This window comes from Ambystoma mexicanum, chromosome 2q (assembly GCF_040938575.1).
Source record: "Ambystoma mexicanum isolate Mex_15411 chromosome 2q, UKY_AmexF1_1, whole genome shotgun sequence".
Classification (NCBI taxonomy): Eukaryota; Metazoa; Chordata; class Amphibia; order Caudata; family Ambystomatidae; genus Ambystoma; species Ambystoma mexicanum.
This window is the reverse complement of record NC_090924.1, coordinates 1299434058-1299449897: the sequence shown is the minus strand read 5'-3', so window position 1 is coordinate 1299449897 and position 15840 is coordinate 1299434058. Positions and strand designations below refer to the sequence as shown.

General features: G+C 48.3%; 1 protein-coding gene across 1 annotated transcript in view; it reads right to left on the bottom strand.

The window, feature by feature from the left end:
• Nucleotides 1-2521: 2521 nt before the first annotated feature.
• Nucleotides 2522-15840, bottom strand: part of PIK3R4 (phosphoinositide-3-kinase regulatory subunit 4) — a 1130409-nt gene continuing 1117090 nt past the window's right edge. Inside the window, exon 20 of the mRNA XM_069648735.1 lies at nt 2522-3326. Within this exon, the coding sequence (XP_069504836.1) occupies nt 3156-3326 (171 nt within the window). The 3' untranslated portion in view covers nt 2522-3155. The remainder of the gene's footprint in view (nt 3327-15840) is intronic.

Here is a 15840-nt window from a genome sequence, read left to right as displayed (position 1 = left end):
ATTAGTGTGGTTTGGAAATGTTTGGGCTTTTTAGGAAACATTGTGGCTGATGAAGAATTCTCAATTTGGTGGCGGCTGAAGTAGATTAAGGATAATAAGACCAACATTTCATTTAACAAATGGGTAACTAGATGTGCAACCTACATGGTGCAGTACGATGCAACTCTGGAGATGGTGATGGAGGACCTGTTAAAAGGTATATAAAAAAATAAATAAAAAAAAAAGCTCTGGGATCTGACTGTATCATAACAATCCAGGAGGTCAAATATAGGACGCATTTAAGTATCTTGCTGGAAGTAAGGCCATCAGGAATCCTTCCATATATCCTTCATACGTTTCCAAGGGCTTTTTGGAGTTCCCAATTTTTACAGCTTTGCTTCAATTTGTTCCCGACTAAGGAGATTATGGGGCGAGAGAAAAGATTAAAAAATAATTGAGAATTTGCCGATACTGTAATGACCAGTCAAAAATGCAGACCATTTTCCATCTGCTGCTACAGTGCCTTGTTCTGCACCCGCACTGGCTAATATTCTTTGGACATCTTTTCCAGGATTTAGAGGGTAATCTGGAGGCTTCTTTAAAAATCTAGGTTTGTCTTAGACAGTGATGCATTTTAGCTCCCCGTCTTTGTGATCTCCATCTAACTGGCTTTGTATAGGAATTGGCAATATGCAGATTATTCCAGCCTAAAATAGGCTTGTTTGCTGTCCCCTCTCTACTTTATGCTGATGACATTATTCTGCTCGACTGAAACCCAATTGGGTTGCAACGGGCCATACATTGTCTCTATTCTTCTTTGTGGAGGAACAATGTGAGCCTGAGAATTCCAAAATCAGCAATGTTGGTCACAAAGCAATCTAAAGTTAAGCAGGGCTATAAATGGTTTATAAACGCCAAGTTTAAAGAGGTTGACACGTTGGTGTATTTAGGCTTCCCTGTCTTTTCCAAATTATCCACCAAGGCATCATATGCCAGGTTGAAAACGAAACCGGCCCCACTATTTTCCCAAAGTAAAACCATAAAACCTTGGGCAAAGTGATTCCCTCAATACTTTATGGTTTCAAAATGTGTAATCTCGACTGGTGCAAATTAGAAGCCAAAGAGGACATGTTTTGGAAGAAACTGTTGGGCCTTCCCTTAGCTTTACCCTATGTTGTGCTAAAACACGATCTGGAAATATGGTCTTGGAGGTCATGCATTTTTTGGGGCCAACTAAATATAAATAAGAAACTGCTTGTTCACTTGCCCAATTCTCATAATGGCATTTGCCATTCTGCTCTAGTTAACAAATTATTTAAACGACTTGAGTGTTTTGCACTAGAGTGTGACACCTTTCTAAACAGTATTTATACCTGTAGCCTAATGTTGATAGATAATCCGGCTAGAATCTATATATCGATCAAATAGTGTAGGGGATCAGGATTCGATATCCAAATACGCACTCTATGAGAAGTTTGATAAATTGCATAGACTTCCTGGTAACTCACCCAAAGTACTTGGCTTGGCAAAATCTATTGGTAAGCCTTGGTACGATTGGTAAGTCCTCCAGACCGGTTACCGGGAGAAATGTCGAACCTCTCTGAAATGTGGAACCTCTCCTTCCCCCAAAAGCTCATTGTCTCTAGAGCTCTGGTTCTCTCTAGGCTGGACTACTGAAACAGCCTCTTTCTAAATCTGCCTGCGTATACTCTCTGCCCTCTGCAACTCACGCAGAACAGAACTGTGAGACTTGTCCTTGGCCTCAAGCCCAGGGCTAGTATCTCTCCAGCACTGACATTTCTGCATTGGCTCCCAGTGGCTGCAAGGATTAAGTTCAAGATCTCCTGCATTGTCCACAAGGCCTTCTGGGGCCTTGATCCTCAATACCCTCAACTCTCTCTTCATAAATACCTTCCTACTCAAGCTCTTCGCTCCTCCACTTCCAACTCCCTCAGGGTCAGTTGCTTCTCCAAGCAACGAGTTGGTGGTAGATCTCTTTTTTCAGCTGGGCCTCCCTCTGGAACAGCCTAGCCTCCCTGTGTCTCTGAAACTTGAATGGTATAGACAAAATGTTTGCATTGATCCTACCATTAATAAAGACTGCAAATTACTGGGTTTTTTCGTACAATATGTTCACTAAAATTAATTTTCATTTCACACTGAGGCTATTTGTATTCTTTTTGTCAGGTTTTCATTTACTCCTTGTATCATATAGTTCCTTATCTAGCTTGGCACACATTTTAAGATTTAACCGTTACATGGCTTCACAACTCGTTCAAATCCATTGCCAGGCCTAAACATGCCTGCCGCAGTGGACTCCTAACAAGCAACATCAATTACAGGCCGGTTACGGCATACAATAACATGTATGGAACAACGTTGAAAACCAAAACACCACAACTCTTTGGTAATTCTTCATTAGGACATGTCACTTTAAAAAGCATCACGTTCAGATGTCAAAAAGAAAACTAAACACATGATGGCTGTTGTGATAACGGAAGATAAAGTACAAATAAAATATAAAAGACATGTCTGAGTAGCGTTTTGGGTTTAATAATATAATTACTTTAATATATCAGGAGGACATAAGTGCAATAAGCCTCACCTTTCTACATCATACTTTTTTGCTCCCCTTAAAATACAAACCATTAGGAGAGATGAAACATGTTAGGGAATTTAGAATTCTGATCTCTCTTCCAGGCAGTGCTTTCTCACATTAAAAACACACACTCAAACTTGGCGTTCAATGTCACGCAGCCTACAAAAGTTAGTCCTGTTTTTCAGAAATATGGTTGTACACCTTCCTTCCTCGGTGTGCATGCTTGTCACTTTCGCCACTTCCACAAATAAAGTGCTCTCTTCTGTAGGACTAAAGGAATCAACTTCAAGGTCGAAGGATGAGTCTCTGTGTGTGCTAAGCACACTGTCCAGGAAAAGCGAAGTAATCTCCCAAAGTCTGTCTTTCTTGGCAGCCCTATCACAGCAGGCAAGCCGATTCCAGGGAATATCAGATTTAGGAATTATGCTCCACACAAATGACAATAACACCATTACGGTTCGTGAACACCTCTGCTCAGTAACTCTCAAGGATTTCATTTGTTGCTTTGTATGGAAGTTTAGTATAACACCTCTGACCATTGGCCAATCTTCATATCTCATTTAGAGTAGTGTAGGGCTCACTTCCACACTTTCACAATCCCATCTCTTGACGCGGTCACTATGAAGCCTTGTGTTGTCTGGAAGGTGGCAATGTCCGTGATGATATCATGGTGTCCAACAGATAGAGACTCCGGACCCCTTCGGGGAGCGTCATCCGTGGGTCCAGGTTTGGGTTTGCTTTGAACTTCCTAAACAAGCACAAAGATAAAGATATTGTTTAGGCCTTTGTAGTTGAAGTATTAAGTCTCCATGGTGTAATAGAACATCAACTAATGTACACCAAGAGCAAAACCTTGCACATAAAATCATTGATTTTCAGGCAATGCTTTCCCAGGACCTTACATTTAAATTGAGACAGGTACGTAGGTCCCCATTTTAACACCAAGTGATCCCTTTTCTGCCACACGAAGCAAGAGACACAGATAAAGACAACCTGCTTTATTTAGAGACAATGGAGATGATCAGTCCATTAGATTTTGCAGTAACTGAAGAACCCAAAATGACATTTGAAATTAGGATCTACGTGATCTGACCGCGGCTGATTTGCCCACGGCCGGAAAATTCGCATGAGAAAGGTGCGAACCACCAAAAGTTTGCACCTTTCTCATGCGAACATGCGAACACACGTACATACCCACACCCACAACACACCCATGGCACCCCCCCACCCACACCCTCAACACACCCCCACCCACACACCAACCTAAACAAACCCCATTTACCTTTTTCTTCACGCTGTGTCCCTGCAGCGCTGGTTCCCTTTCACTTCCGTGTTCGGTAACCAGTGCCGCAGGGTCCTTTTCTTTTTCTTTTACGGGGGCTGCAGGGGTTACCCTCACAACCCCCGCTCACTATACTATGAAGTATAGTGACGGGGTGTTGCGGGAGACACCCCGCTCACTATACCACACAGTAAAGTGTACCACACAGTATAGTGAGCGGGGTGTTGGGGGGACACTCCCGCAGCGCCCGCAGTCTTATTTTATTTTTTAGTTACCTGCAATGCTACCACCAAAGGTTCGAACTTTTGGTGTTCGAACCTTTGGTGGTAGCATTTTTAGACCTTTTTATACGTGCGACCGCTTAGATACAGTCAAAACTTACAATACCTGAAATTATGGCTTGAGGGTGCTGAACGAGCCTTGTATTTATTTATTTATTTATTTTATTTGTAAGGTGTTAAAACTCAGCCCGAAGGCATAGGAGCGCCAAGATAACAAACTAACATGCAACACAAAAACATCACAAATCAGTCTTGGGAGGCAGCAAGGGAATCTACAAGAGCTAATCATAAAGATCACACAAATAAAATAGTCTTCAATCCACATTTAATGCGATAAGGAGAGATGCAGCCACTGAGAGCTGGAGGTAAGGTATTCCAGCACTTGCGTGCAGCATAATAAAAGCCCCCCTGGCTGACCAAGGCCACTTTGGATCTTGGCACGAGCAGAAGATGTGTATTGTTTTACCTCAAAAGCCTTCGGACAGGCAGCCAAGTCAGCCTGTCATAGAGATGAACAAGTTACTTACCAACTGGTAACATTCTTCTGACCGAATGTTCTTCCCAGGTATTCCTCATCTTTGATATTCGTATCATCAGCTTTGCGCTTCGGGAAAAAAAAAATCCCACACCAGAGGGCGCTGTGCTCGATGTCGTGGCGTTGATGTCCCTCGAGGGCTGCCGTAGAGCGTCAACTTCATCCGCAGTACAAATAGCTCGAGCCGCGCCAGTTTCTCTTCACTTCGGTCCTTTCAATATTCTCAACTGAGAAGTTGACCAGGCGTACCCTTAGACCGCAAGCTCTCAAGGAACACAGAGTGTAATTCACTTAAATTGTACAGCGGGGTAGGCTGGCAGGGTCGATGAGGAATACGATGAGGAATACGTGGGAGGAACATCCAGTTGGTAAGTAACTTGTTCTTCGAATGGATTGTATCCTCCCACGTATTCCTCATCTTTGATAGACTCCCAAAGCAGTGAACATTTGGAGGAGGGAGTATCCATTAACTCTAATCATGGACCGTTTGAAGAACAGCCTTAGCAAAAAGACCTCCTTGGGATGAGGTTGAATCTAAACAATAATGTTTCACAAGTGTATGCATACACAGATATCCTGCACCGGGACACCGCTTTGAAGAGCTGTCGAAGTTGCCATGCTGCTAATGGAATGAGCTCTTAGCCCATCTAGAGGTTCTGTACCTGCCAGTTTGTAACATTCTCCGATTGCCAAAATTATCAGTCTGGATAAGGTTTGTTTTGTTACTGCCAGGCCCAATTTGTGGCTGGTATATCCAATGAAAAGTTGGTCACTTTGTCGAAACTTTGCAAGTCTACAAATATAAAAGCTGACAGCCCTTATTGGGTCCAACCTGTGAAGCCTTTCTTCCTCCTTACCTGCATGAGGGGGGAGGATAGAAAGATGGCAATGTAATTTATTGAGACAAATGAAAGTCAGAGACTACCTTAGGTAGGAATGAAGGTTTGACTTTGAGTATTACCTTATCTTTATGGAAATTGGTGTGAGGAGGCTTCCAAGAGAGAGTCTGTAACTCACTCACCCTGCGGGCTGGTATAATAGCCACTAGTAGGGCTGTTTTCAATGTGAGAAGCCTTAGAGGACAAGAATGCAAAGGCTCAAATGGAATGCATGTAAGGAATTTTAATACTAAATTTAGATCCAAACAGGGACATGGAATGGGACTGTAGGGTACACGTTAGTGAGACCCTTCAAAAATGGTACAATCAATGGTATCTTGAAATAAGACACTTCTTCAGAGGAGCGCTTAAAGATGGAAAGCGTTGCTAGGTATCCTTTTATTTTACCAATCTGAAGCCCCAGATTGGCTAAATGTGACAGGAAAGAAAGCACCATAGTTGTGCCACATAGGAATGGATCCACATTCTTATCCTTGCACCAGTTACTGAACTTATTCCAACAACACCGGTACAAGGATTTTGTTGCTGGCCTTCTGGTTGAAAGCAAAATCTCCATTACGTCGACCGGGAGGTCCCAATCCTTTTATCTCAGCCTCTCAGAAACCATGCGTGAAGGCGGAGTGTCTTGACCTCTGGATGGAGAACCCGACCTTGCTCTTGTGAGAGAAGTTCCTCTCTTTGTGGAAGACGTATTGGAGGGCTGATTGACATGTCCAGAAGGTCCGGGTACCACGTCCTCCTGGAGTAATTAGGATCATGGTTTTCCTGAACTTTCTCAACCTCCTGGTTACGTGAGGAATCCCGGGTACTGGAGGAAACGAGTACAGGAGTAGAAATTCCAAGTCCACTACGAACGCGTCCCCTAGAGCTCATCTTGGAGGAAATTCCCTTGAGCACTACTGACTGCACTTCCGATTGACCTTGGTCGTAAACAGATCCACTTGAGGGGTTCCCCAAAGGGTGAAGATCTCTTGAAGGACTTCTTGAGCTAGTTCCCACTTGTGGGAAACTGTGCTCTGCCTGCTCAGAGCGTCCACCGCTGTGTTCTTCTCTCCGGCTAGGTGAACTGCTGATCGTAGATTCCTTCTTGTATTGCCCAGAACCAGAGCTGCATTGCCTCTCTGCACTGCACAGTGGTAGTGACCCTACGCCTCCTCTCTTGTTGAGGTAGTACATGGCTACTGTGTTGTCCATCATTATCAGGACATTCTTTCCCCTTAAAAAGGGCAGAAAGGCCTTCAGCGCTAGTCTGATTGCCATCAGCTCCAAAAGGTTGATGTGTAGTTTGGACTCCGATGGAGACCAACGACGGCTGATTGTCAGATCGCTAGTGTGGGCTCCCCACCCCGTGAGTGAGGCGTCCGTCACTACCGTTATCTCCAGCCATGGTTGCAAAAAAGATTCTCCCTTGAGAATATGGTCCTTGCAAGCCCACAATAGAAGATCTTGAGCCACTCTGGTTGGAACTTGCAAAAGATCTGACATATTCCTCAAAAATTGGGACCACTGAGTCCTGAGGGCCCACTGAAGAGATCTCATTCTCAATCTGGCCTCTGGCACCAGAAAAATGCAGGATGCCATGAGGCAGAACAACCTCAGAAAATCGAAGGCCGACAGATGTTGGACATACTGGAACTTTGTTACCATCTGCAGAATGTGCTGAGCTCTCACCACAGGAGGCGAGGCTTTCCCAGAAGAAGTATCCAGGACTGCTACGATGCATTGGAGTCTTTGGAATGGTATCATATGAGGCTTCTTGTAATTGAAGGAGAAGCCAGTCTGTGTAGGAAGTGGCAGGAAATCTGCAGATGTTCATGGGGCTGTTTGGGTGAACGAACCCTGATTAACCAATCGTCCAGGTAGGGGTAGACGTGAATCCCCCCTCTCCTGAGACTTGCTGCCACTACCGCCATCAGTTTGGTGAAGACCCGCGGGGCGAAGGTCAGCCCGAATAGAAGAACTCGAAATTGAAAATGAGAACTCCCAACCGCAAACCTCAGGGTCTTTCTGCGCTTGAGATGGATTGAAAGTAAGCATCCTGAAGGTCCGATGATACCGAGCAGTCTTGGAGTTGGAGAGCCTGAAGGATCTGAGAAAGGGTTACCATCTTGAACTTCTTCAAATTTCTTAAGTCCAAGAGGGGTCTCAATCCTCCGTCCTTCTTGGGAATGAGAAAGTAAGGGGAATACCAACCCTTGCTCCTCTCTGCTACAGGTACATATTCTATTGCACCTTTCTCTAGCAGGGTTAAAACTTCTTCGACAAGGAGCAGATCTGGAATTTTGAGAGTTGTATCCCGGTGGATGATCCTAAGGTCTTTTCTCAAAAAGAAGGCAGTAACCCTGGGTTACTGTTTCCAGTGCCCAAGCATCTGAAGTAATGCCCCACCATTCGTTCAGATGCTGAGAGATTCTGCCTCCCACCAGGATCTTGTGGGTCAAGACCTCAGAGTGGCTTAGAGGCAGCTGGAGCAGCGGCTGAAGGGACTGCTGGGGCTGATCTAGCACCCTTTCCTCGTCCACCACAAGGGAATCTTTTTTGTCCTCTTTGACTAGCCTGTCCTCATTCCCTTCCAACTGAGAAATAGAAACGAAAAGGACGACCCCTCCAGGAAGATGAGCCCGAGTAGGACTGTTGTTGAGGTTGACGTATGGAGGCGGTAGGTGACTTAGCCACCGCCTTAGAAGTCTGCAGCTTCTCTAGACTCTCATCCACCTTGCTGCCGAACAACCTCAAGCCGTCAAAGGTCATATTGAGTAACCTGGCCTGCACATTCGGTGCAAAGCCCGACTTTCTCAGCCACGCAAATCTACGTAGCATGGTGCTAGAAGCCATGGACCTGCTGATGCTGTCAGCAGTGTCCAGTCCTGACTGGAAACATTCCCCTATTGCTTTCTTTCCATCCTTCACAATAGCCAGGAAGCCGCCTCGTTCCTCGCCTTACGGAATGTGCTGAGCCGCCATGCTAACAGTCCCAACGGGATGTAGGTAAACCTCGAAAGGGTACAAGTAACATCGGTTGATTTTAAAGCCATACTGCTCGAAGTGTAAAACCGGATAGTATGGAGAAGCCTGGTTTGTTATCATTACAGAATCATTACCCATTATTATGGAATCATTACTCATTGTTAGAGAATCATTACCCATTTAGGGATCCAGTTATCCATCATTGCTTCCTATTTAGTTATCCGTCATTGCATCCTGATTAGTTATCCACTATCCACATATTTTTTTTTTTAAACTTTATTATTATTTTCCAAGAGATTTATACAAACTTATAAATACTCGACAGCAATAACGCTGTGATTACAAACCCCCCCTTTCCCTCCCTCCCAACTTGACCAAAACCATTTTGTTCTGTGCACGCCGGATTAATGCGGACTGTCCAACTCCTCCTCCGAAGTGCCTTCCCTTTTCTCGTAGAATAGGGTCGTTGTCATGGCCACCCATTGTACTAAGTCTGCGGAGGTGTCTATCTTTTGTTGTCACTGTGCTAGCTCCCATGCCCCTGTTTCGGCTGTTGTCCATCTGCGGAGGTCCTCCCACCACATTACGACGCTAGGGGCTCTGGGGCTCTTCCAGGCCATGGCGATTCATCGTTTTGCCAAAATGTACATTAAGTCCTTAAGTCTGATCAGAGGCTTATTCTTTTTACTTTTAGGGTAGGAGCCTAGGATGCAAGCCCTAGGAGTCTGCACGTCCAGTGCGATATCTGCTTCCGCCGCCCTATCTTTGATTTGTGTCCAGAAAGTTTGAATTTCCGGGCATCCCCAGAACATGTGTGCCAGCCCCCTCGGGGTTCCAGGCGTTTGGGGCACGTCTCTGCGCCTGTCCTGCTGAATTTTGAGATGATGGCCGGGGTGAGGTATGCTCTGTTGAGTATGTAGAATTGTATGAGCTGCAGGCGGGTATTCCTGGATGTTTTTTTGTGATAGCGTGTTATAGCTTCCCATTCTTTGTCTTCGAACTGTGTGTTGAGTTCGTGTTCCCATTTGCTCTTGCTACTGAGGTTTTGCTGCGTGGTGAAGGTGAGCAACGTTTCATAGCGCCTTGAGGTTTCGTGTCCCCCTCTTTGCAGCGCTCAATAGGTTTTCTATGCCCTCGTGCCCGGTGTCCAGGGTCTCCATTTCCGGCCAGTGTTTTGTAAGTATTTCTGCTACAGCTCTGTGCAGGAGGAACTGTCCAGTTGATATCCCTGTGGACTCCTGGAGTTCAGTGAACGTGAGGATACCCTGCACGTCTACCAGGTCTCCCAGGATGGCAACGCCGTACGCCTCGCATGTATGCCTGATCACCTTCCGATCATCAGGCCTGGATGTCATGAGCACACTGATCGGTATCTGTGGGGAGTAAGGGTCGGCTAATCCGGTGGCTTTGCAGGCGCGCCTCCATATCTGAGTTCCGAGGCGGATTAGGTATGAGTCTTGGTGTTTGGATCCTGATTCGGTCCAGAGAAGGTCCCCGAGTAGCTTTTGGGAGTTTGTGGGCAGCAGAAGGCGAGTGTCGGTTGTGGCGTCGTCCGCCATCCACTGGATCACATGTTTCAGTTGCCCAGCTATATAGTAAAGTTCGAAGTTAGGGACCTTGAGGCCTCCTCTGTCATACGGCCTTTGCATAGTCTCCAGGGTGACTGTCTACCTTCTGACCATAGGAATTTTCTGCAGAGTTTATTTTGGTCCCTAAAGAACGGCTGCGGGATGTTGTACGGGACATTGGTGAAGAAGTAAAGGAGTCTCGGTAGTGCCACCATTTTAAGGAGACCTGCTCTGCCCGCCACCGACAGCAGTAGCCTGCTCCAGAATTCCATTCATTTGGCCAGGCCGTCTTTCGCTTTTGATGTGTTCAACATGTGTTCAGTTTTGGGGTCCCGGTGGATCGGAATACCCAGGTATTTAAAGGATGTGGGTTCCCATTTAAGGGCAAGAGGCGGAAGGTGCTTCTCTTCTGACCCACTTAAGGCTGCCACGGGGTAGAGGCATGGCTTGCTATAGTTAATTTGGATACCAGTACATCTGTGAAACCCATTTAATGTCTCGAGTATGAAGGGTAGTATGTGTTCAGGGTCTTTCAGGTAAAGAATCATGTCGTCCGCATACATGGAGACTAAGTGGGTCGTTCCGTCAATTACTATGCCCCCATCGCCGTATTCCTGCCTGAGGTAGGCCGCCACTGGTTCCACAGCTAAGATGTAGAGCATGGGGGAAAGGGGACATCCCTGTCGTCTACCCCGGGAGAGGTTCCATTTGTCAGAGAAGGTGTAGCTTGTGCGTACCCTGGCAGTGGGGTCTGTATAAGTGAGTTTGACCCATTTGAGGAAGGACGGCCCTATTCCCATCTTGGCCAGCGTGGCGTTGAGCAATTTCCATCTGACTGAGTCGAATGCCTTGGAGGCGTCCAAAGATGCCACCGCGTATTTGTCTGGGTAATTGCCCGTGCTATATATGGCATGGTGCAACCTCCTTAGGTTTCTGTGATAGAGCAGCCCTGCACGTACCCTGTCTGGTCGTGGTGAATTAAGAGAGGGATAGCCTTTCTTAGTCTCCCTGCTAGTAGCGCCGTCAGTATTTTGTTGTCCACGTTGAGCAAGGACAACGGTCTGTATGAACCGCATTCGAAACTGTCTTTGTTGGGTTTTAACAGGGGGATGAGGACCGCCTCCCTCGTTATCTGGAAGGCGACCCAGTTCATATGCTTCATTGTACACCTGAGACAGCAGAGGGGCGAGTATGGTCTCGTACGTCTTATAAAACTCTTCTGGGAGTCCATCGGGTCCTGGTGCCTTCCCAGAAGGGAGCGATCAAATAGTGACCGTAACCTCCTCAGGGGTGATGGGGCCCTCTAGGGTCTCGGCTATCTGTCCATCAAGCTACTGATGTCGAGGACATCCTCTATTTCAATGTCAGTGGGTGGTGTAGGGTCGGAGTACAGGGCTTGATAGTACTTTTTGAACTCTAAGTTAATCTCCTTTTGTGAGTGAATGTTCTGTCCATCTGTGTCCTGGATTAAACAAATGGGTTTTCTGGGAGTTTCGCGTTTATAGAGCCACGCTAGAAGTTTCCTCGGTTTGTCGCCCAGGGCGTGATTCCTTTCGACGTACTTTGTGTAGCTTAGTTTCCCCAATGCCTCCCAGTGTGTTAGGCAAGCCTGTTTAAGCTCTATTGTTTTTTTTATGTGGGCAGGGTCCTGGGATGTTATTTTGTTCTAAGTCTTTCAAACCGTCTTCTGCGCACTTTAGCCGGGACGTGATGGATCTCTGAGCCCCACCTGTGGCAGCTATCTTTTCCCCCCTCATCACCACCTTGTACACCTCCCATGCCGTACTTATGTGTTGAACACTGTCCAAGTTGGTCTGCCAGTAATCTGACGTGCTCTGCCTGATTTGTTCACAAAAGGCGTTGTCTAACAGTGCCTCGCTCCTGAATCTCCATGTAGGCAATGGGGGTCTGGGTGCCATAAACGTCCAAGTGGTCATCAGGGGGGAGTGATCGGAAAGCACTCTGGCTAAGTATTGTGTATCATCGAACTGGTCTAAGTGTTCCTCACTGGTGAAAATGTAGTTGATTGTAGTGTGCACACGTGTGGTGGTGAGTAAAAAGAGTAGGCTCTGGTGTTCGGGTGCTGTTCTCTCCATAGGTCTTTCAAGGCAAATTGGCACACCAGGGCATTCAATATTTTGGCAGGCGGAGATGGGTGGACATGTTTATTAACAGATCTGTCGATGCAGGGGTCCTGGGTGCAATTGTGGTCGCCCCCCAAATTATTGTGCTTTCTCTACATGGGCTTAGGCCGGTGTACAATGATCGGAAGAAGACTGTGGCGTCGTGATTAGGAGCATAGGTGCTTATCAAGCATAGGTCCCTTCCTTCAATGGTGCCTTGTATTAGGGCCATTCTGCCCTCATTGTCGCATTTGGTGTTGGTCAGATTGATGGGGACAGAAGGGGCTATCCATATTAAGACTCCCCTTGCGTAGGTGCAGTATGTGGAGCCCACCAGGGTGCCTTTCCATGCTTTGGCCAGTGTGGCTAGCTTCGTTGCGTTTAGCTGGGTCTCTTGCAGCAGGGCGACTCTGACTTTATGACGTTTCATGAATGTGTGGACGCGGTGTTGTTTGATATAGCTGTTTAAGCCTCTGACATTCCAGCACATAATTCTAATCTTGTCTGTCACGTTCCGAGTCTGAATGTAGGCGTAAGGGTGGCCCAGAGGGCTGGCTCACTCGCTTGGCTTGATCAGATGAGGTGCCGCCTCGGGAGGGATCGTGTGTTCCACAACAGTTCTACGATGGGTGGTCTTGGTACATTACGTTTGCAACTTTAACTGGGTCCCCAAAGTGGGGGCTCCCTTCCCTTTGAACATTAAACATTAACTTAATCTTTGGTAACACTTGTCTAGCGAGGTTCCCCTCATTCTGATTGTCCCGTTTCCGCTCCATTCGACCTAGGTCTATTGGTGCCCTACGGGCGGGTAAACTACCCAAACTGTTCCTGGGGGTAAGAGTAGGTTCGCCTCAGATGGTGTCTATTGTGCAGCCTTTCGTGTCTCGAGTGGCTCCAATCAAGTTAAGGTTGCCGCTTTTCGTAACAAGGTTCGGTGTATCGGGTATGCACTGCCTGGGGGTGCGAGAGATGTTTCTCATGGTGTAGTTTGTCGTGGTTTCCGCTGTTGTAGCTCTAGGTCTTGGATCTGCTTCTTGTCCATCCATTCGGTGGCTTCTGCAGGCGTGTCGAAAAAATAGGCTCTGGTGTTGTGCAGGATTTTCAATCTAGCCGGATACAGGAAAATGTAGCGTAGGCCCACGTTTTATAATCTAGCTTTGGTGTGAAAGAAATGGGTTCTGTTTCTTTGGACCTGTAAAGTATAGTCTGGGTAAATGGCGACCTTCGCGGAGTCCTTTTGTATGCAGCCGCCTGATCTTGAAAAGGCGAGGATAGTTTCCCTGTCTTTATAGTTAAGCACTTTGGCTATTATTGGTCTGGGTGGGCATCCAGGGGGTGGCCTCTTGGCGAGGGATCGGTGGGCTCTCTCTATGGTGAAGCCCTGGGAGATTTTTACCTCTCCGATTTCCTGTAATAGGAGGTCTTCGATGTAGTTAGTGGGGTCGCTGCCTTCGATACCCTCGGGTAGGCCAATGACTCTAATATTGTTTCTGCGGGCCCGCCCTTCTGCCTCGTCCGCCCTGTCTTCTAGATTTTTCACCTTCTGTGCCAGGGTGTCCACCTCTTTCGAGAGCTGGGTCTTTGATGCAGTGTTGTCCCACACTTGGATTTCCAGGGCCTCTGTTCTGGAGGCGATGGAGCACACATCTTGGCGTAAAAGATTTAAGTCAATTGCAATGGCGTCAATTTTGCTCTCCATGGTTTTCTGGAGGGTCCGGACGGCCTCCAAGAACTGCGAGTTCGCTGGTTCCGGGGGCTCAGTGTTTGGTGACTCAACGCAAGTGGTACTGGCGTCAGATCTGAGCGCCGCTGTAGCTGCAAAGTTCTCCATGGTGGTTTGTTTGTGTTGACTCCTAGCGCCTTTTGTAGTCACTACTCTGGGGGTGGGCGCACCCGGCTGGTCCCTCTATCAGTTTGGTGGAGTTGGTTGTGGTGCCTTGCGTAGTGGCAGGGCCGCGTTGGGACCCCCAGGGGCTCTGCTTATGCGCTATGTTGCACATTACCCCCAACGGGTGACATGGAAGGCTCAACGTGATGCCAGGAATAGGAGCGCTCTGTCGTCGTGCTGGGTCCTCAGGGTGAGCCTCTCTTGAGTTAATTGGCGGGGTGTCCTGGAGGCACTCCTCTGGTGTTCGAGGAAGAAAGGGGGACGGCCTGTATCACCCCCTCAGCCACGCTTATGTCAGGCCGTGCGCTGGCTCTCCCTGTGAGTCCCAGTGGAGGCCCCGCTTTTCTGCTGTGGGTGGCGCAGCGCCCAGTGCACTGCCTGCCCCGCATGGGGTGTGGTGCTCAGCCCCCAGCAGTGTGTTTTTGTGGTTTGGGGCTCCTGCGGGGTGTTCCTCCTTATCGGCTGCGCGGGGGTTGTGGCATCCGTGGGGCTCCCCGTTGCAGATCAAGCGCTCGTAGTCTTTGGTCGCCCATTGGGGCGCTTGGGGGCCAGCACGTATGATTAGTGGCGTGCCACTATAGTGTAGCACACTGCCATCCTCCCCCGGGACCAACATCGGTGACTGCGGGGAGTCTTGGCGGGCTGTGCAATGCCGCTACGTGCAGTCAGGTGCTGGGTGGTACATGGATGGCTCGTGGCTTATGACGGCGGCAGGGGTTATCAATGTCTCTCCCCCCCCCTCCAACTCCTTACCCCTCCACCGCAGGTGCCTCTGCGATGCTTCCAGGTGTGCTTGCCTGAGTTTCAGGCCACTTCAGTGTCATCTCGGCGGGAGAGGGGTTCGTTGCTGGGCCATCTATGTAGTTGCCAGGGATCTTCGGTGGCCTCCCTGGGCTGTCGTGCGGGGGCCACGGGGTGCGCTGCCCGACCCGCTTGTGGGTGCGTAGGGCCGTTACCCCGCACTGCTCGATGATGTACGCGGTGTTCTCACCGCAGCGCTGCGCCCTGTGCCTGCAAATTTCTGACGGGGATTGTCAGTTCACTGGCCCCGGCTTCTCATTGTTAACTTGCGTGTTGTGCAGGGCTGCCGCAGTGGCTTCGATCTCTGTGCAGTCTGCCGCCAGAGCTTCTGGCTTTGGCTCCCTCGCTCCCATAAACACCCAGCCGTGGCCAGCCCTTTCGGCATCCGCCCCGGTTCCTTCCGCCCTTGGGGGCGCCGGAGGTATGGTGCGGGTCTCTGCGCTCCCTGCCCGCTCTGTTCGCTGCACGTATCCTGGGGCGTGCGATCGCCTCAGCGGGTCCTGGATGATCCTGGATCTAGGCGGGCTCGCGGCGCCTGTAGTCTTGGTGCTGGGTCTAGCGGGGGGCCGGATCACACGGCGGCCACCATCTTCTTTATCATGTAGCCCCCTTTCTTTTCTCCATCGTAGCGACCCAGCGGCAAGTGGCAAGCGCTTCTAACCTCTTCCTCAGATGCCCCAGGCAGATGTCGGCATGTGAGGAGCTTTTTCAATAAATGTTCACGTTTATAGCGAATGTTTACGGCTAATCAGTGGCCGCATCAAGCGGAGCGACACAAAGCTTGACTGCTCTACATGGCGGCTAGCCACGCCCCCCCTCCACTATCCACATATATGTAGCTATTTGCATTTGCAATAGAATGAGGCCTGTTATATTTTAAGTGCCATGTAGAGAAACACGTTATATTTGTAGACACAT